The sequence below is a fragment of the Apostichopus japonicus genome, chromosome 19 (genome assembly GCF_037975245.1).
Source record: "Apostichopus japonicus isolate 1M-3 chromosome 19, ASM3797524v1, whole genome shotgun sequence".
Classification (NCBI taxonomy): Eukaryota; Metazoa; Echinodermata; class Holothuroidea; order Aspidochirotida; family Stichopodidae; genus Apostichopus; species Apostichopus japonicus.
This window is the reverse complement of record NC_092579.1, coordinates 16109535-16131968: the sequence shown is the minus strand read 5'-3', so window position 1 is coordinate 16131968 and position 22434 is coordinate 16109535. Positions and strand designations below refer to the sequence as shown.

General features: G+C 35.6%; 2 protein-coding genes across 4 annotated transcripts in view; one reads left to right on the top strand and one right to left on the bottom strand.

Annotated features, from left to right (window-relative positions):
• LOC139959985 (heparan sulfate 2-O-sulfotransferase hst-2-like) overlaps positions 1 to 22434 on the bottom strand; it is a 60608-nt gene that overhangs the window by 29533 nt on the left and 8641 nt on the right. The gene's annotated exons all lie outside the window — the stretch shown is intronic.
• LOC139959975 (uncharacterized) lies at positions 232 to 20799 on the top strand. 2 transcript variants are annotated; one of them, XM_071957938.1, is made up of 11 exons: positions 232 to 846; positions 1777 to 1934; positions 3690 to 3918; positions 5201 to 6168; positions 7008 to 7095; positions 7493 to 7567; positions 8670 to 8846; positions 9862 to 9960; positions 10508 to 10633; positions 11603 to 11743; positions 12359 to 20799. In XM_071957938.1, exons 1-11 carry the CDS (start codon positions 564 to 566, stop codon positions 14581 to 14583), a joined length of 4569 nt encoding a protein of 1522 aa, XP_071814039.1. In that variant the 5' UTR covers positions 232 to 563; the 3' UTR covers positions 14584 to 20799. The 2 variants fall into 2 exon arrangements, with proteins under 2 accessions (XP_071814039.1, XP_071814040.1); XM_071957939.1 differs by lacking the exons at positions 1777 to 1934; positions 3690 to 3918.

Genomic DNA, 22434 nt, shown 5'->3' with positions numbered 1-22434 from the left:
GTCTGTTACAGTTACTTTTTCATGGCTACTGAATGTACAGTGTATACCTAATGACCCTTACTATGGTCCTGTGTTTGAGGGTGGATTCTAGCCTGTCTGTAACAGTTACTTTTTCATGGCTACTGAATGTACAGTGTATACCTAATGACCCTTACTATGGTCCTGTGTTTGAGGGTGGATTCTAACCTGTCTGTTACAGTTTTTGTTTTAAAATCATGGCCACCTGAGTGTAAAGTGTTTACCTAATTAGCATATACAGGTCTCTTGGAAGAAGTTATGTTAAAATAACTGTTGGATGTTCTTTCTCTCAAGTCAGTGTTTTGTTAGAAATTGATTTAATGCAATTGATTTTTGTTCTTTATTAAAACCATCAGCGATGGGCTCATCAGTTAGAGCAGCTCCAAAACAAAGACTCTGGAGTTTGTGTCAAGTCAATTGGGCGACTTTCTTTCAGCAGGCAGTACAAAATTGCTGATGGTAGCAATGGCGCACAAATTTTCATTGGACTGGTAGATGAGCAATGGCCTGTAGCAATCAAAAGACTGAACCAGGGCACCCACTCTATGGAACAAAATGTGAATAAAGTGCTTAATGAGGGCATGCAAGGATCAAAGCATTTGTTAAGAAACACACTTTCGGAAGAAGATGATGACTTTCTCTATTTAGCTTCACCCCTTTGTGAATATAACTTAGAGGAAATAATTGAAAACAAGGGGAACCCATTAAGACCTCAGCTCACAGCAAACAAAAGAGCATCTCTAACTTATCAACTTATGCTCGGCATTGCAGAATTGCATCAACTGAACATTCTCCACCGGGACTTGAAACCAAGTAATGTTCTCTTAGGTAAGCAGTCACAGTGCTAGTTTGAGTCATTTCAGAATGTTGTATTGAGTATTAGAGATTTACATTCCATGGTGCTGGTCATTAACTTGTTTGTATCAAATTCAACACAACTTTTGCACAGCATTACAAAAACCAACAGCAGAAGAGCCATCATGCATGATTGCAATTTTGGTCACAGGTCAATGAGAATTGCCCTCAATTTTAAGCATGCTAAAACTGTTAGTCCCAGTTTGCCTTCAAGTTATCACTCTCAGTATTGATTTATATTTTACAGTCAAATCTTTTGAATGATGTTCTTCACTCCAAATTTTTGGTTAATACACATAGTGCGAGAAAATTTGAAATTTTCATTTAAACATTAAGAATGATAACTTTTGTTTACATTACAATTTGCTATGTGAGTGTCATTCAGGGCTGCCCAACAGCCAACTAGTAAATTGAATATCAAAACAATCTGCTTCCTTGTAAACAGAGATAAAGATAAAGGTGTGATTGCAGGATCCACACAGGCAAAGAAATAGGCAATTCATATTCTTTCAGTTTGTTTACATCAAATGCATAATGGGAATTATATAAAGGAATACCTCACAGTGGTTCTTTCTTATTCGCCAAAATAAGCAATATGTATTATTTAAAGTCTCAGTGAGAAAAAGTACCACCGAGCAAATGAGGTAGCATTAAATTTGTAAATGTCCATTTTACTATATCATTTACAAACATTGTAGTGGTTTTAAAATCATGTAGAAGAAAATTTTAATTTAATATCTTTACAGCTTCAATTAAAACAGAAAATCATATATAAATGTATAATTTTATTTTATTAGTAATGTAAAAGTAACAATAGTCACCTTTCTGTGCAGAAATCAAATTGTCTTTTATGGATTTATTGCCTATACTAATTGCACATTAATTGCTTTTGTTTATTCATAGATCACAATGAAAAGATACTTCTGGGAGATTTTGGTATTTCTAGACAAATTACCCATGGCACTACCCTTCTTACAAAAGCAATGGGAACTCTCTGCTGGACAAGTCCTGAAAACACCAGCAACAATCGTTGCCGATACAAGAAGTCATCTGATATCCAGGTGAGACATAACAACTATTTGCTTTGATTAACAGGATTACTGCTGTATTTGAGCCACTGTCAAGCTACTAAAATATATCTTGGCAGCCCAAAATTACTCACTAATTGATTTAAACTGTCTGCTTCAGCGAGCGTTTGTTTAACGAGGGAATAGTGAAGTATATACCACTTTATCCAGTCTGTTCTTTATGTCATTATGTTGGTTGCACTTACATACCACTTCCTTGAGATTAGACATGTTAAGTACATTATAAGTATATATATTTCATTTTCAAGATATCAAAATAAAATGTGATAGCTTTTGCAATGATCCTGCTATTGCTTTCATACAATTACTGTTAGGTCAATAATATATGAACAGTGAAGCCCTGTTTGAAGAGTTGACTATGATATATTTTGTCACAAAAAAATCAATAGAATGGACAAGCTCTTGATTTTGGAACAGTAGGATTTTCCCGTAGAGACAGACAGTTTTCCTGGTAAAGAAAGATGACGAGAGAAAACAATACAAGTTCTTGTTTTACACTAAAGGACTTTCAGTACATTTGTACAATGATTATAAGCCACAATTGAAAATTGGAAATGAGACAACTGTGGGTGATTTCACTTTGTTTTGCCATGCACTCCATAAGTCATGGGATAACTTCATTTGCCATGACAGTAATACTTTTTGCCATGGAAGGTTTATGTAGCCCTGTAAGCTTACTTGCAAATTAAGAAGGGTCACTGTTCGGTGGACGGTCACCTCTGGTAATGTGATTGTGGAATCTATTATTCATATGCCTCATTCTTGAATATTGTTAACTCCATGTTATTTTCAAGACTACTTCTGATCAGTGATAAAGCATGGAATTGGGTAAGGAGAAAAACTCTTCTCCACTTTACTCCTACTTAGTGTTAAAGAGATTACAAATAATCAATCTTAATAACTGTTATGAAAACACCTTGTCCAATCTACATAGATCTAACTACTCATCCATGCAACAACCTCTCTTTTCTTCTTAGATTATAAACACCATGTTATCAAATGACTCTTTTATGCTAAAATAAATTATTTGTATAATAAAACACTTCCCAAACAAATTTTCAATTGAAAATGTAATTGTGTTGCATTGTATTACCTCCACATGTGCTTGCCTTGCATTCTAATTACTATCTGATACACAGATAATTTGGCCCAACATTCCAAAATATCATGATTGCACTGACTGTATAATGTACACTTAAAACTTTAACAGGTTTCTGTCCTTCAAAACCAATTGTATAACTATCCATGCGATCATAACCATAACATTTTGTAAAAGTTGAGTGCATGATACCTAAACAACTGGTTTGCTGTGATTTTTTCCCCATAAGCAATGCAAAATTTGTTATTCACTGGATGGTGGAAATCTTCAAAATTGACTTCACTTCTCACTAACCTGTCTCCACACAACTACTGCACCACTATCTATTTAGTTATTTCTGTGAAGACAAATGCCACAAACATCTCTACTGTACAGGAAACTGGCAGCAATCTGACAAGATTATTATACAATATTTTTACTTTTTTTATGCCATAAATCATTAAACAGTCAATTTTCAAAATGATTTTCAGCGGTACGTTAGTTATGGATCCACTACTAAGGAGACGGTCTTGAAAAAAAAGGAAATCTTCAATCTCACTTTTTGAAATTAATTAACAAACAATTTAAACAATACATTTGAAAGTTATGATCAATTTTAATTATTTTGTAAGTATTTTTCCTTCTTTCAGATGTTGGCATGCCTCATGTATTATATTTTGAGTGATGGACATGTCCCATTCGAAACCACAGTGCCTTACACTGATCAGCCAGAAGGTGTGGTGACAAACATGAAAAAGGGTCAATATAGCCTAAAACATCTTGGAACCCATGACACTTTTCAGCCACTATTGGAAAACATGCTTAACAGGGATGAAAAACTGAGGCCCACTATTGAGGATTGCATAGCATTTTATGAGGGTAAGTTATTAGGCTAAAACTTCTATGCCTCAGCATTGACTGAGTAAAACCTTCAACACTGCTTGATTTAGGGTTGGTTACAGGGATGTACAGTAAGTCTTCCGTATTTTTACGGAAATCCGGTTTTTTTTTTGAATTCCAATAAAGTTCCGTACGAATATCAAAGACCCAACGCGGCAAAATGCCTGGCCCGTTGCAGCAAGCTAACTTCAAATTTTTACTCATCGATCAACCAAAGTACCATTCACACGTCGCATTGCACTGTACAACATTGTGCCATGTGAACATCGTTGCGTACGTGCGAACTTCAAGTAGCCATAGCTCATTTCTGTCGTTGAAAAACCTTTCCTCATTCACGTTGATTGAACTGCTAGTTAATATCTTCGTAACTGCTGGTGCTGGATATAAGTTTCGGAATTAACGCTTGTGATATTTGTGAGCGGCGGAAATCTAAGGGATACGCATATGAAAGTCGGTATTTGTGATCGCATTCGAATGTGAGACTGTTTTTTATTCCAGAGTTCGCTGTGACGTATTCGTAACTTTGAGCTAGCCTAACATAACGATAGTGTGTAAGTAGAGTAGAGTGTGTAAGTCAGAGTTTTCATGTATTGTTTGTTTTGAATGTAAATATTGTTTTTGAGCTCACCTACATTTCTTGTTTCACAAGCTTTTAGTTCTTACAGAGCATATAGTAAGGCCACAAAAGTTGCGTCATTAAATAGATTGTTGGATAACCAACCCACAAATATAGCATATATACTTACAAATATGTACCAAGAACACAGTCAAAGACAAGTAACAGTGCAGTAATGCTGGAGCATTTCCTTACAATTAAAATGCACAATTCCCAATTGTTCTCAGCTTGGGATATTTGTAAATTCTTGTTATTACATTTATATATCAATGCAATGGTGGGGCTTCAATTAATTTGAAAGTCTTTATTAATTTTGCAAGTGACTATGCAGCTGGATTGTAGGATTCTACTGTCTTTGGAATTCATCAGTTGAATACTAATTAAGTTGAATGATCAAGAGGCATACATAAATATATATATATATATATATATATATATTGCAATTCAAGGACAAGTTTGATTAAAAGTTGATTTTACAAAATGTTTGCATAAGCAGGCATATATCTGTTTAATTGTTCACTGTTTTGGGGCATCAAGTCTGCCAAAATATGGCCTGTTTATATGAACCATTGGCCACTTCAGCTATGTCGAAAATCACTCTGATCTTTATGTTGTTATCATATTCAATTATTTTTCCTTTTTTAGAAAATCATCTCAATCCTGATAGTTGCACCATACAATATTGTGCAGACACCAAAAATCAAAGTGATCCTTTGCCAGACCAGATGGATGCAGAGACTGTCCCTAGTGGATCTGCAGACACCAAAAATCAAAGTGATCCTTTGCCAGACCAGATGGATGCAGAGACTGTCCCTAGTGGATCTGCAGACACCAAAAATCAAAGTGATCCTTTGCCAGACCAGATGGATGCAGAGACTGTCCCTAGTGGATCTGCAGACACCAAAAATCAAAGTGATCCTTTGCCAGACCAGATGGATGCAGAGACTGTCCCTAGTGGATCTGCAGACACCAAAAATCAAAGTGATCCTTTGCCAGACCAAATGGATGCAGAGACTGTCCCTAGTGGATCCAACAATCAAAGTGATCCTTTGCCAGACCAGTTGGATGCAGAGACTGTCTTTAGTGGATCTGCAGACACCAAAAATCAAAGTGATCCTTTGCCAGACCAAATGGATACAGAGACTGTCCCTAGTGGATCTGCAGACACCAAAAATCAAAGTGATCCTTTTCCAGACCAGATGGATGCAGAGACTGTCCCTAGTGGATCTACAGACACCAACAATCAAAGTGATCCTTTGCCAGACCAGATGGATGCAGAGACTGTCCCTAGTGGATCTGCAGACACCAAAAATCAAAGTGATCCTTTGCCAGACCAGATGGATGCAGAGACTGTCCCTAGTGGATCTGCAGACACCAAAAATCAAAGTGATCCTTTGCCAGACCAGATGGATGCAGAGACTGTCTTTAGTGGATCTGCAGACACCAAAAATCAAAGTGATCCTTTGCCAGACCAGATGGATGCAGAGACTGTCCCTAGTGGATCTGCAGACACCAAAAATCAAAGTGATCCTTTGCCAGACCAGATGGATGCAGAGACTGTCCTAAGTGCGTTCTCATTTGTGTCAAGTGGCTTAAAGCATCGGTCCCAGCAGGTGAGTGGTATTCTGTCGATCGACATGTGTGTTAACTTAAGAAACTTCTGTTATCAAGAGCATATGTCAGGACACACACAGCCGATAGCTATGTGTATGAAAAGGGAGATAAATATATCCTTCCTATTGCTGTACATTTTTTTGTTTATGCGTGTGTTGGGGAATATTTTGTCAGAGTTTGGGTTATCAACAGCCATTTTTGACAACAACAGGCAGATTTAGGGATCTTTTCAAAACTTGAAGGCAAGTGAAAACAACATACTGTAAACATTTTTGCTCTCCATACCAAACTTAACTTTGCTAATGCAATATGCATATAGGTTAGGCCTATTCATTCATTGCAGGGTGAGTTGTATTATTCGGTGCAGGCTGTCCATTATTGTGCCCTTATCTTTAATCTTAAGGACTTTTTGGTCAAAGACTTGTGATTATCAAGAATACTAATAGCTTTGGTTGAAATTCAGCTCACGCTGTGACAAAGGGTTTTTAATTGGATTCTTATTAGCTGCTCTAATTCATACTTGTCATTATGGTATGAGTTACTGTACCATTGGTGCTCTTGTAAACTCCTTTAAGAGGTTATTTGACATTTATGTGAAACATTCTCTTTTGTGCATGCATGGATATGAATATTACTGACTTGTAAAGAAATTTGTTCACTATCTGTTATTTCTAGTGTTAGAATTTACATGATTGTGCTTCAGACTTTGAAAATCGATCAAAAGTAAGATCCTAAATAAACTCTTCAATTAAGAGCATAAATGTGGTTTATATTCACATTTATAAGTGACATATACTCACTTCAATTTTTTTTTAACCTATCTGATTTTGCTATACAGAATCATATACAGAAGCTGGCAGACCTCCATGGTTGTAGATATACTGCAATGATAGAGAGTACCACAACCCATGTTATTCTCATTGCTGGTGAGTATTGTTGTAACTCTATTTTAATGTCTTCTCATTCTTTTATCAGTTAGTTAACTCGCTTCATGTTATTGGTAACTTCAAAATCTTTTAAGAAATCATTAACCAACAGCACATGTGAATAAAATATCTAAACTCATGGATTTCAGTATTCTTTCAAAATCTTCATGTTTGAGTTTAATTGCTGGGTGTGATAAGGAGTTCTTTAATACCCTGAGAAGTGTGCACTTGTTGACATTGTCAAAATTCTGACCTTAGGCTGACCTTCTTGAATGTCATTCATAAACTTTATTAACTAGTGCAGGTTGTGTACATACATTTTATCAAGGACTAATTAGGTCATTTCACAAACAATAAAGGAAGCAAAATCACTTTGTGTTTTAAATCTTTTTTGCAGAAAAGGGGAAATGTCCCAGAACTATGAAGTATATTACAGGCATTGCTGCTGGATTGTGGATAGTGAGCTACTCATGTAAGTTTAAATGAATTTGTCTGTCCATGTGACTATATATGTTTATAATCTGTTCTTATCACCTGCACATATGCTTGATCAGTCCTTACCTGCAGTGTTGTACAAAGATTCTGTTTCTGATATAGGACTATGCCCTATACAGTAGGACAAAAGTCATTCAGTATGTAGATGTTGGTCACTCAGTAAGGCAGTGTCAGGGCAGAAAAGGATAAAGAAGTCAAAACTGTAGAACATCAAAGGGTGACGACAGATTAAAGTTCAAGAATGGCTTTGGCCTTTGGACAAAATGTTCACCAAAATAAGCAACACCCATCAGTTGCTTTAGCGATAGCAGAACTCATATAGAACTATCTTTAAAAAACTTTTTGCAGTTACGACTTTTAAATATGGAATTGTTTCCAATTATATGTCTCTCTGCTAAGCACTTATAATCATCCTTGTTTGAAACAGGTCATTTTGTAAATGGAAGTAACATATGGTACAACACAGTCACTTGACATATTGAGAGTGATTAGACAGTTAAATGGAAGTTGCATTGGGCATACAGTTTCAAAACATTTGTGTGTTATTGGAATTTGAAATATACTGACTACATGTGTAGGTTTCACTCCTTTATGCTTGGAGCATGTGTGGTATGGCAGCAGCTAATGATGATATGTTAATGCGTGCAAATTAAGAAACAATTTTGTTCTGTCCACCTGTTTGCATTAGGGGTGCTTCTTTGCATGCCACTCATTTGAATGAGTTTTTGAAATTTTGCTGAGCCATTTTGGTTCCTGAACTTCTTGTATTTTACAGGGAAAGTTTAAAGTGATAATGATCATAAATAGACAAATGTCTTTCAGCTCAGCAAATGTGCATATATTGAGAATGATCTCTTGCTATTACTTCATTGAATATATGTTGAAAGCAGTTCTTAATGGTAGATATTAAGCTTCCAATTTTATTTCTTTGCTGACGGTAGTTTTGGAAATTTCTATAATATTTAAGAAGTACAGCACTTGAGATTTTAAGAAGTTCTGAAAATCAGCCATTACAAATGTAATGTACTGTAGATAATGGTACTTCATGTTTTGTCTATTCTCATCCCTTTGTAATATAGGGGTACAATCTTCCCTCAAAGCTGGCAGGCTTCTTGCAGAAGCAGACTTCGAAATTATAGGTGACTCTTTGGGTGTCCATTATGGCCCTATGAGGGCAAGGACCAGAAGAGAAGGAAAGCCTCTCTTATCCAAATACTCCATCTCCCTGCTTGGGGAATCAAGTAGTGGTCCTGAAGGTGATTTACATGAGAGTTGTTCATTTCTCATTACAAATTCTGTTTTGGGGGAAACCAATTTACTTTTACTTTTTGCGGCATCATTGGGAAATCATTTTGTTAGTACATTGTAGGGAAAGAGAGCCAATTGTGAAGTTTAAAATGTCTAAGCATGTGAAATCATGTGGTGATGATACTAGTAACATTTTTATTTCTATCACATGCCTTTAGACCACTACAAAGGCGTCTGATGCAAATGACCATAATATATTTCTTACAAAAATATGCATATGGTTTCCATGGCAAATTGGTTACACTGGATCAGAAACTCTTAAGACAATTACAAAAAGAAAATTCACATGTTTTAAATAGGCAGTTCTGATCCATTAGACCTCATTTGTGGTGTCCCCCTGGTCTATCTTTGGGTCTCTGCTTTTTAAAAGTTATGTTAACGATGTACTTATTTCTGAAAATTTCTCATTGGTTATGTTGAAGATGACACAAATTTATTTTTCACTGGCAGTGATCTATGGCAGCAACCATGGTTAACAGAAAACTAATTTGTTGTTCAAAGAGGTTCCTGCAAGAGTTTAAATACTTTTTACATGTTCTACAAGTTTGTATTAATTTTCAAAGCCGCAATCCAGTTGACATGTAGCATAAAGTTTATGCATGGGGTGTACATTGGTTTCAACTTGAGATTGACAGAAACACAAATATATGTTTCACATTCAACATAACAAATGGCAAAGGACTTTTCATTACCAAGTAGTCCAATCTGCTAAAATTACAGATGTTAATCTCTGTCTAGCCACTATCATGTATTTGAGAAAATGTTTTAATCCACTGTCACAACATCGGTATTCCACACCTGTAGGTTGCATATGGTTTTTAGTGCCTTTCCTTGCACTGCATGTTATTAATTGTAGCCTTTATTTTATTTGCAATTTCTTGAGTTATGATGTTTGTTTAATGTTTGTTACTATTGTACAATTGTAATCAACAAACTTTTAATTCCCAACATTTTTCTTTTCAGATGAGTTTGAAAACCTTTTGAAGCTATCTGGAGCAAATGGTCCAGATGCATGCATATCAATAGCAGTATTTAATGAAGAAGGCAGCAAGATATTAGATGGTATGTAATAAGAAGTATTTTACAATAGTACCACAAAATGATTTTTGCAAATGTAGAAACTGTATTCTACCTGTAGCAGTGTAAATACTAACTCATGTGGCCTAGCTTAATTGGCACATGTCTTTTTTGTGGTTATATAACACTAAAGTGTATGATAAATTTGATGGTCATACTGTTACAGGTTTTATCTCTCCTTCAATTATAGTCATTCACATTCATGATGAATTTCTACAAAGGAATGTGCAAGGATGTTCATTGATGTTGCCAATGGTGCAAGTTGCTATTGCAAAATTGGGTGTAACATTAACAGAGAATAACAAACATAAAATAAAGTACATGCGTCAATCGATCATTGTTGTGTTCCTTCTTTAAATTTTTAATGACAACCTCACTAAAACATAATTTATGATATTTGTTTATTCTCATTCTGTATTGGCAAGTAATATGTATGACTATTGTTTCAAATAATTGGTCACTGCTTGGTGAAATTTCGCATCCTTATATGGTCAAAGGGTAAAGAAACCTCTGCGTGTCTTTGCTTTGACAGAATTATGGAGAAGGACAATGTCGGAAGAGTATGATGGCAGGCCAGTTGTTGCAGTTGAATGGCTTTTGGACACCATCTGCAAACATGAAATACAGCCACTGGGGAATTATGAACACCTAAGCAACAGTAAGTACATCATCTTTTTTTCTTCATCAATTTGCAAGATCACTAAATCTGTGATTCTGCAGACTTTTGTGTGCCATCTCTTTATGCACCATCATTTCAATATAAAACTGTACTCAACCCAGTTTTGATTACTAAATATACTTGAGATTTGAGTTTTGAAACTGATCAAGTGCTTTGCATTGCAACCTTTGTGCTTAATTCATTCATTTCCGCTTTGTGTGTATCAAATAATAAAAGCAGCTCTTGTTGGCCTAAGGAAAAGTACATTTCCTTAACCAATTGTCTCAATTGTTTAATCCATTCATTAAAGTTAGTAATAACTGAAATTTTTAAAGTAAACTGTTTGATGCAATGGGTTGCTAATTTCATGCATTAATGTTCATAGGTAGAAAATGGAAGGATAGGCTTTTATTAGATCTAAATCTATCTGAATAATCTAAATGCAATCTGAATAAGTGAAAACATACCAATATCCACCAAGTAATTCTAAAATTTCCCCCAGGTTGTCCCCAAAACAACTCATATTGCACTAGAAGGCACCTAAAATCCTAGATTCACCCCAAGTTAGGGTTCAAGATCTTTTCCCTATGTGTTCGCATGTATGCACTCATGCTCAAATGCTCAGTCATTGAGCATTTTGAAAATGAACAGTTTTGTACAGCCTAGGAATAACTGATGTCAAATTGCCTTCCCTTCCTGCAATGACCATGTTACAGGATGATCCCTGAACAGAAAAGCCTGCATATACATTGGCTAATCTGTACACCGGTAGCATATGAACTTTTTCATATCAATAACTCAGCAGTTTTACCAGACAACATATTGAACAGTATTTCCAAAGCTCATATTAAAGTGTCATCCATGTCATGATAATTTGTCTCAAACAACAAACTTTTTGATGAAATATAGCAATAATTATCAGTTAAGCATTAAGAGATGAATCCTCAATTTATTATTTCTGATTCCTAGAAAACGACCAAGAACTCTCAGATGAATCTTCAGATGAGTACATCCCAGAACATGACTCTAATTGTGAAGATTCTAGCAGTAATGAGGAAGCTGAAGTAGATCAGAATGAACTCGCTGAACTATGTGATGTTGGTGCATCTGGTAAGCATTGAAAAAAAAAGTTAATGCTGAGGAACTGTTAAGATTTTTTAAAGCATTAAAGATTCATAAAAACACACTCATGATTGCATCACAAACTGTATTTAGTGTTACATAAAAATGCTGTCAAGTTGTATATTGAATAAGTGTGCTAACTCAAAAATGTTGCAGCAGTATGAAGGAAGGTGTTATTTCCATGACCAATTTGACATTTATCCCCAGTTTACTGCTTCCTTGAAACAAATCAATTATTACACCAGCTCCACCAGATCAAGCAATTGTTATTGTATAAAGCCATTGTAACCCTAGTGAATGCATTGATGGTATTTGTGTACCAAAGTATTGCACCTAATTTTAAAGGTGCAAGATCTGATAATGTTTGTCATGGAATGTTATTGTAATGTTTTTTAAGACCATGACAGTGCTGTTTACTAGTAATTTGTTCCAATTCTCAATTACATTGGTGACTGTTAATGTTTAAAACTTTATCGATACAAAATCATACCAGCAGAGAAAAAAACTTCTTTGGGAAAACTTCATGTAATGATCTGCAAAGTGTATCAATTTTTAGCCTTAAGTCAACATTCAGTGCATTGTAATATTTTTTTCATATTTCAGGAAAACAACAACATTTAACTGCTCAGGCTGCAGTGAGGGACAATCCTGACAGAGAGGTTACTAACCCTGCACCTTTTGTAGTCACTAGTGAAACTGATAGCAAATACTGCTACTGCCCGTTCTGTGACAAATCCCAACAAAAGCTGCCAAGGCACTGTAAAATGCTACATGCTGAGGAGGTACTTGTGGCCAAAGCCAGCAGCATTTCCAAAGATCATGTGCAGGACATAAGAGAGGAATGGCGGAAAATCCGTAACATGGGGAACCATAAACATAACACTCTTGTTTTCCAAGGAGAAGCCAGTGACCTAGTTGTCCAAAAGAGACCCACAGATAACCAAGATAAGCGCCACAAAATTTTTTCTTATGTTCCATGTGGCGATTGCCTAGGTTACTACCACAAGGATTCTCTGTGGATACATAAGAAAACGTGCAAAGTAAGAGAACCCAGTTGTAGTTCTGCTCATAGCAATCATGTAAAAGAAGGCAGAAAGATGATTGCATTCAAGGACAACATTTCAGGAGATTTGTCTGAGTGCTTGCATAGCATGGCAATGGACCACCTCTCACTGATCGTCAGGAATGACAGAGATATATTGCAAGTTGGGCAGAATATTCTTGATGCGAGTAACTCCTCAAGAAAGAAAGATAAGGCAAGAGAAAAAATGCGGAGTATTGCCAAAGTTGTTAAACATGCCCGTGATCTGGACAGAACAATTCAGACAGCAAGAGACCTTGTCCATCCATTTAAGTTTGATTTGGTCGTGAAGTGCGCGAAAAAGCTGTCCGGATATGACGAACAGAAGCAACTCCACACAAGTTACTCAACTGTTTTAAGAGTAGGTCATGCCATGACAGACTTGGCTTCGGTGGTTAAAAATGAGTACATCAAGCTGCAGATGAGAGAAAGTATTACTGCAGTTGATGACTTTATCTACTTGAGGGCAACAGAGTGGAGAGTGCGAGTAACGGCTTCAGCACACAGGCAGAGTCAGGAAAACAAATGGAAAGCCCCAAAATTGCTGCCATTGACAGAAGACTGTGTTGCTTTCAACACATTCCTACAGAGTGAGGAAGCAGAGCTGAAGAAGGCCTCTTCAAAGGGATTTACATCTCCTGAAGCATACAAACAGTTTGCCTCTGTTACTTTGGCGCAGGTCATCTTCTTCAATCGCCGACGTCCCCGGGAAGTGGAACAGCTCACTGTTAAGGACTACATCAATCAAATCTCCAGTACTATGCCCGTTCATGATGAAATTCAGCAATCCTTGACATTCTCAGAGAAGATAAGCCTGAAAAGACTCACGATGCTGACGGTGAGGGGAAAGCGTGGACGAGGAGTTCCTATCCTACTGACTTCATCCCTAAAGCAGAGCCTTGATATGCTAGCAGAACATAACAAGGACAGGGAGTTCTTGTTTTCCCGTGTGACTGACAAGTCATTAACACCTCTCCGTGGCTATGTGGCAATGGCTGAATTAGCCAGTGCTGCCAAACCAAAGTTGAAGCAGCCTAATAATATCAGGTGCACTAAATTGAGAAAACACCTAGCGACAATGTCCCAACTTCTCAATTTGAATGATAGCGAGTTAGAACAACTTGCTAACCACATGGGGCACGATATTAACGTTCATCGTGATTATTACCGCCTGCCAATGGAGGCACTCATCCTTGCAAAAGTAAGCAAGATGCTCACATTGTCACAAGAAGGAAAAATACATCAATATCAAGGGAAGTCGCTTGATGAAATCATTGTGCATCCAGATGAGCAATTGGTAACAGCCTCTCAGAGTGATGATGATGATGATGATGATGATGATGATGATGATGACGATAATGATGGTGATGAAGAGGACACCAAAGATGATAATGATGATGATGGTAAACATGATGATGATGATGATGAGGAGGATGATGATGATAGTGCTGATGAGGATGATGGTGCTGATGATGATGTTGAAGCTGATGACAAGAAAGCCAGAAATTCTAAAGCCACATGTCGTCCAAAATACACACGGTGGAGTGGTGTGGAAGAGAAATTCCTCTTTAGGCAGAAGGAAATAAAGACCCTCATGGCTACAAGAAGAGCTCCTGGAAAATCGATTTGCTTGCTAATAAAGCAACGAAGTAAAGGCCTCCTAGATGGGAAGACTTGGCTGGACTTGAAGAACAAAGTCCATAATACCAACAGATTAGAAAAATTAAAACTTCAGAAGCAATGTTGAAAACCCAGCACATGTTGTAGCCATAGAGTTAAAGTTTTCATATATGGCTTTATTTCGTTTGATATTAAGTTTAAGTCTTTCAAAGAGGGTCTATCTTTGAGTTTTTTTTTATTATAGCAATGGACTTCATCAGTTTATATTTCTACATGAGCCTATGTTTTGAGGGACGATTCCATTTTTATGATGAATCCTTTAATATAAGGCTTGACCTCCATATATGCCTTCTCACCTGGTACATAGTATGAGTTATTGCCTCCCATTTGCTCAAGTACATACCTTTGTGTGTTGAGAATGGGTTTTCCTTATTTATTCCAGCAGTTCCCTTTAAGTTTTATCAATAATATACCTTTTAACATTGGACTGTGATTTTGGATGGCTTTCAATCATCTTGCACGGTGAAGTTAACTGTAGTATAATCCTGGACTCTAATATAGGCCCTATGCCAAATAAAATTGTCCTGTGCTTGAGATTGGATACAAATATTTCCTGACTTTTTTTTAATATTCTCCTATTCTATAGTCATTGACTCCCATACATAGAGAATTTATGCATGTAACTTTGTCCTGTTTTTTAGGATAGATTTAAATATTTCCTGACCTTTTCTGTTATTACTGTTCTTTTATGTCATCAAGAACATACCACTTTACAAGTGCCTGTGATTTAGGATGGCTTTCAATCATCTTGCACGGTGAAGTTAACTGTAGTATTATCCTGGACTCTAATATAGGCCCTATGCCAGATAAACTTGTCTTGTCTTGGGATGGATCTAAATATTTCCTTTTTTTTAATGTTCTCCTGTTCTATCAGAACATTTGTACCTTTCAACAAGGGCCTGTGATTTTGAAAAGCTTTCATTCGTGTAAATTTGTCCTGTGTTTGAGGATGGTTAACTAATTTTATGACATTTGATTTTTTATTTCTATTTCCTTATTTTATAATGTAAATAACTTTGAAAAGGGGCCAATGATTTAGGAAAGCCTTTCATCTTCCTGATGATTGTTTTTTGTGTTATTGTCATTGACTCCCTTACAAAGAGGATTTATGCATGTAACTTTGTCCTGTGTTTGAAGATGGATTAAGTAATGGTATGACATTTGATTTTTTATTTCTATTTTCCTATTTTATCATGGAAATACCTTTGTACCTAGGCATATGATTTAGGATAACCTTCAATCTTTTTGATGAATTTTGTTTTGTTAAAGTCATTGACTCCCATAGAGGACCTCTGCCTGTTACATTGTTCTGTTTTTTAGGATAGATTTAAATATTTCCTGACCTTTTCTGTTATTACTGTTCTTTTATGTCATCAAGAACATACCACTTTACAAGTGCCTGTGATTTAGGACGGCTTTCAATCATCTTGCACGGTGAAGTTAACTGTAGTATTATCCTGGACATTAATATAGGCCCTATGCCAGATAAAATTGCCCTGTGCTTGAGATTGGGTACAAATATTTCCTGACTTTTTTAATATTCTCCTATTCTTTAGTCATTGACTCCCATACATAGAGGATTTATGCATGTAATTTTGTCCTGTGTTTGGGGATGGTTTGCTAATTTTATGACCGTTGATTTTTTATTTCTATTTTCCTATTTTATCATGGAAATACCTTTGAACCTAGGCCTATGATTTAGGATAGCCTTCAATTTTTCTGATGAATATTGTTTTGTTAAAGTCATTGACTCCCATAGAGGCCGTCTGCCTGTTACATTGTTCGGTTTTTGAGGATAGATTTAAATATTTCCTGACCTTTACTGATATAATTGTTCTTCTATGTCATCAAGAACATACCAATTAACAAGTGCCTGTGATTTAGGATGGCTTTCAGTCATCTTGCACAGTTAAGATAACTGTAGTATAATCCTGGACTCTAATATAGGCCCTATGCCAGATGAAATTGTCCTGTGCTTGAGGATGGATCTAAATATTTCCTTCTATTTTTTAATGTTCCCCTGTTCAATCAGAACATTTGTACCTTACAACAAGGGCCTGTGATTTTGGACAGCTTTCACTCATTTTGGTAAAGTTTTTGTGTTGTAGTCATTGACTCCCATACATAGGGGACTTATGCATGTAATATCGTACTGTGTTTGAGGATAGTTAACTAATTTCATGACCTTTGATTTTTTATTTCTATTTTCCTATTTTATCATGGAGATACCTTTGAACCTAGGCCTATGATTTAGGATAGCCTTTAATCTTCCTGATGATTGTTTTTCGTGTTATAGTCATTGACACCCATACATAGGGGATTTATGCATGTAATATCGTCCTGTGTTTGAGGATGGTTAACTAATTTCATGACCTTTGATTTTTTATTTCTATTTTCCTATTTTATCATAGAGATACCTTTGAACCTAGGCCTATGATTTAGGATAGCATTCAATTTTTCTGATGAAGTTTGTTTTATTAAAGTCATTGACTCCCATAGAGGCCGTCTGCCTGTTACATTGTTCTGTTTTTGAGGATAGATTTAAATATTTCCTGACCTTTTCTGATATAGATGTTCTTCTATGTCATCAAGAACATACCAATCAACAAGTGCCTGTGATTTAGGACAGCTTTTAGTCATCTTGCATTGTGAAGTTAACTGTAGTAGTATCCTAGACTCTAATATAGGCCCTATGCCAGATTAACTTTACGTGTCTTGGGATGGATCTAAATATTTCCTTTTTTTAATGTTCTCCTATTCTAACAGAACATTTGTACCTTTCAACAAGGGCCTGTCATTTTAGACAGCTCTTTCATTCATTTTGGTGAAGTTTTTGTGTTATAGTCATTGACTCCCATACATAGGGGATTTATGCATGTAATTTTGTCCTGTGTTTGGGGATGGTTTGCTAATTTCATGACCTTTGATTTTTTATTTCTATTTTACTATGTTATCATGGAATTACCTTTGAACTTAGGCCTATGATTTAGGATAGCCTTTAATCTTCCTGATATTTTTTTTTTTGTGTTATAATCATTGACTTCAATACATAGAGGATTTATGCATGTAACTTTGTCCTGTTTTTTAGGATAGATTTAAATATTTCCTGACCTTTTCTGATATAGATGTTCTTCTATGTCATCAAGAACAAACCAATTTACAAGTGCCTGTGATTTAGGATGACTTTCAATCATCTTGCACGGTGAAGTTAACTGTAGTATTATCCTGGACTCTAATATAGGCCCTATGCCAGATAAACTTGTCTTGTCTTGGGATGGATCTAAATATTTCCTTTTTTTAATGTTCTCCTATTCTAACAGAACATTTGTACCTTTCAACAAGGGCCTGTGATTTTGAAAAGCTTTCATTCGTGTAAATTTGTCCTGTGTTTGAGGATGGTTAACTAATTTTATGACATTTGATTTTTTATTTCTATTTCCCTATTTTATAATGTAAATAACTTTGAAAAGGGGCCAATGATTTAGGAAAGCCTTTCATCTTCCTGATGATCGTTTTTTGTGTTATTGTCATTGACTCCCATACAAAGAGGATTTATGCATGTAACTTTGTCCTGTGTTTGAAGATGGATTAAGTAATGGTATGACATTTGATTTTTTATTTCTATTTTCCTATTTTATCATGGAAATACCTTTGAACCTAGGCATATGATTTAGGATAACCTTCAATCTTTTTGATGAATTTTGTTTTGTTAAAGTCATTGACTCCCATAGAGGACCTCTGCCTGTTACATTGTTCTGTTTTTGAGGATAGATTTAAATATTTCCTGACCTTTTCTGATATAGATGTTCTTCTATGTCATCAAGAACATACCAATTAACAAGTGCCTGTGATTTAGGACGGCTTTCAATCATCTTGCACGGTGAAGTTAACTGTAGTATTATCCTGGACTCTAATATAGGCCCTATGCCAGATAAAATTGCCCTGTGCTTGAGATTGGGTACAAATATTTCCTGACTTTTTTAATATTCTCCTATTCTTTAGTCATTGACTCCCATACATAGAAGATTTATGCATGTAATTTTGTCCTGTGTTTGGGGATGGTTTGCTAATTTTATGACCGTTGATTTTTTATTTCTATTTTCCTATTTTATCATGGAAATACCTTTGAACCTAGGCCTATGATTTAGGATAGCCTTCAATTTTTCTGATGAATTTTGTTTTGTTAAAGTCATTGACTCCCATAGAGGCCCTCTGCCTGTTACATTGTTCTGTTTTTGAGGATAGATTTAAATATTTCCTGACCTTTACTGATATAATTGTTCTTCTATGTCATCAAGAACATACCAATTAACAAGTGCCTGTGATTTAGGACAGCTTTTAGTCATCTTGCATTGTGAAGTTAACTGTAGTAGTATCCTAGACCCTAATATAGGCCCTATGCCAGATTAACTTTACGTGTCTTGGGATGGATCTAAATATTTCCTTTTTTTAATGTTCTCCTATTCTAACAGAACATTTGTACCTTTCAACAAGGGCCTGTGATTTTGAAAAGCTTTCATTCGTGTAAATTTGTCCTGTGTTTGAGGATGGTTAACTAATTTTATGACATTTGATTTTTTATTTCTATTTTCCTATTTTATCATGGTAATACCTTTGAACCTAGGCCTATGATTTAGGATAGCATTCAATTTTTCTGATGAATTTTGTTTTGTTAAAGTCATTGACTCCCATAGAGGCCCTCTGCCTGCTACATTGTTCTGTTTTTGAGGATAGATTTAAATATTTCCTGACCTTTTCTGATATAGATGTTATTCTATGTCATCAAGAACATACCAATTAAGAAGTGACTGTGATTTAGGATGGCTTCAATCATCTTGCACGGTGAAGTTAACTGTAGTATTATCCTGGACTCTAATATAGGCTCTATGCCAGATAAAATTGTCCTGTGCTTGAGACTGGGTGCAAATATTTCCTGACTTTTTTAATATTCTTCTATTCTATAGTCATTGACTCCCATACGTAGAGGATTTTTGCATGTAATATCGTCCTGTGTTTGAAAATGGTTAACTAATTTTATGACCTTTGATTTTTTATTTCTATTTTCCTATTTTATCATGAAAATACCTTTGAACCTAGGCCTATGATTTTGGATAGCCTTCAACCTTCCTGATATTTTTTTTTTGTGTTATAATCATTGACTTCCATACATAGAGGATTTATGCATGTAACTTTGCCCTGTGTTTTAGGATAGATTTAAATATTTCCTGACCTTTTCTGTTATTACTGTTCTTCTATGTCATCAAGAACATACCAATCAAAAAGTGCCTGTGACTTAGGACGGCTTTTAGTCATCTTGCATTGTGAGTTTAACTGTAGTATTATCCTAGACTCTAATATAGGCCCTATGCCAGATAAACTTGTCTTGTCTTGGGATGGATCTAAATATCTCCTTCTCTTTTTAATGTTCTCCTATTCTAACAGAACATTTGTACCTTTCAACAAGGGCCTGTGATTTTGGACGGCTTTCAGTCATTTTTTTGAAGTTTTTGTGTTATAGTTATTGACTCCCATACATAGCGGATTTATGCATGTAATATCGTCCTGTGTTTGAGGATGGTTAACTAATTTTATGACCTTTGATTTTTTATTTCTATTTTCCTATTTTATCATGGAAATACCTTTGAACTTAGGCCTTTGATTTAGGATGGCTTTCAATTTTTCTGATGAATTTTGTTTTGTCAAAGTCATTGACTCCCATAGAGGCCCTCTGCCTGTTACATTGTCCTGTTTTTGAGGATAGATTTAAATATTTCCTGACCTTTTCTGATATTATTGTTCTTCTATCATAGGCATAGGGGACCATTTAAGTTTGGGGGGCAGAAATTGTTTTGCTTGAAAGTTCCCGTGACACTATCTAAGCGGAGCGCCACCATCGGTTGGGGCATAGCGTACAAGAAAATTTTGGGCGAAAGGTGCCTCTCAGATTGCCGTAAACGGCACTTCTGAGGCCTTGCAAATTGCATCTAAACATTCTTTATTTTATAACCTCACAGTTTAGAAATTTACACTTCCCTAAAATATTGGTAAATTACAAGAAGAAAAATTGGAACATCATTTTGAAGGGAAAAAATAGGACAGTATATTTCTTAAGCTCCTATTTAGTTACCATATTTATTATTCAAACACAGTACTCAGCTACCTCCAGAAAAACATATATTGTTCAACGACACATAGGTGGGATAATGTCGCTGTGTCGGGTAAGACTGCAATTTGTCTCACAGAAAAAATAAAATATAACAAAGAATATGATAAACCTGTACTTTTAGGCTTGTACGCATCCCCCCCCCCCCATCTATGAAAAAAATGTGTCTGATATACACTCATGTCAGGAATGTCCAGGTATACAGTTGACTAGTTAGAAAAAAAATTGATCGTTCAAAAAGCTAGTAGCCCAGATGAGCTGCGCTTACGGGGTGTTACACAGAAATATTTGGCATCATGATGCTAAAGAAAGAAAATCATGGCATTGTCGGGCATATATTTGAAAAAGATTCGGGCAAGCTATTGCATATATATATATATATATATATATATATATATATATATATTTACTTAGACTGTCTGAATTTTTCAGGACTTTTGCCAGAATTTGTCCTCTGTAAATTTGGGGGTCAGTATGCCCCCCGCCTTGTATGCCTTTGTCTTCTATGTCATCAAGAGCATACCAATTAACAAGTGCCTGTGATTTAGGACGGCTTTCAATCATCTTGTATCGTGAAGTTTACTGTAGTATTATCCTGAGCTCTAATATAGGCCCTATGCCAGATAAATTTCCTTCTATTTTTTAATGTTCTCCTGTTCTATCAGAACATTTGTACCTTTCAACAAAGGCCTGTGATTTTGGCGGCTTTCATACATTTTGGTGAAGTTTTTGTGTTATAGTCATTGACTCCCATACATAGGGGATATTTGCATGTAAATTTGTCCTGTGTTTGGGGATGGTTAACTAATTTTATGACCTTTGATTTTTTATTTCTATTTTCCTATTTTATCATGTAAAAAGCTTTGAACCTAGGCCTATGATTTAGGATAGCCTTTAATCTTCCTGATGATTGTTTTTTGTGTTATAGTCGTTGACTCCCATACAAAGAGGATTTATGCATGTAACTTTATCCTGTGTTTGGGGATGGATTAAGTTATGGTATGACATTTGATTTTTTATTTATGTTCTCCTATTTTATCATGGAATCACCAATTAACAAGTGCCTGTGGTTTAGGATGGCTTTCAATCATCTTGCATGGTGAAGTTTACTGTAGTATTATCCTGGACTCTTATATAGGCCCTATGTTAGATACAATTGTCCTGTGTTTAGGATGGATCTAAATATTTCCTGACTGTTTTAATGTTCTAGCTATTCTATCAAAAACAGTTGTACCTTTCAATAGGGGCCTGTGATTTTGGATAGCTTTCAATCTTCATGATGAAATGTCTTGCGTTAAAGTCATTGACATTTGTAAAGGCCCTATCGCTATTAACATGTTTCATGGATTTCCATATTTCCTGACATTTTCTCCATTAATGTTCTTCTACCGCTTTCATCAAGAGCATACCTTTCAACAAGGGCTTATGGTTAAAGTTGTCATTCAATCATTCTGTTGAAATTACCTGTAAAATCGTCATTGACTCCCATATTGGCTATATGCCTGTTACATTGTCCTGCATTTGAGAATGGATTACCATACTTTTTTTTACAACAACCTAGTTTAACAAGAATTCACTTTTGATTAAAGTATTTTGGGTATGGTTGCTTTCTATCTTCCTGGTGAAGTTTGCTGTAGTACTATCACAGACATTTATATAGGCCATATGCCTGTTACATTGTCCTTTTTGTTGTTTATATACGTAAGTTATGCCTAATGAAGTTATCTTTAGTTAATGGCCATGGTCTCCTACTAT

What these genes read in the sequence shown, in the direction of transcription:
- LOC139959975 (XM_071957938.1), top strand. Translation starts at nt 564, where the DNA reads ATGGAACAAAATGTGAATAAAGTGCTTAATGAGGGCATGCAAGGATCA. An exon ending in AGAAGTCATCTGATATCCAG is followed by an intron (nt 1,935 to 3,689) that starts GTGAGACATAAC and finishes TCCTTCTTTCAG; the next exon opens with ATGTTGGCATGCCTCATGTA. An exon ending in ATCAAGTAGTGGTCCTGAAG is followed by an intron (nt 8,847 to 9,861) that starts GTGATTTACATG and finishes TTTTCTTTTCAG; the next exon opens with ATGAGTTTGAAAACCTTTTG.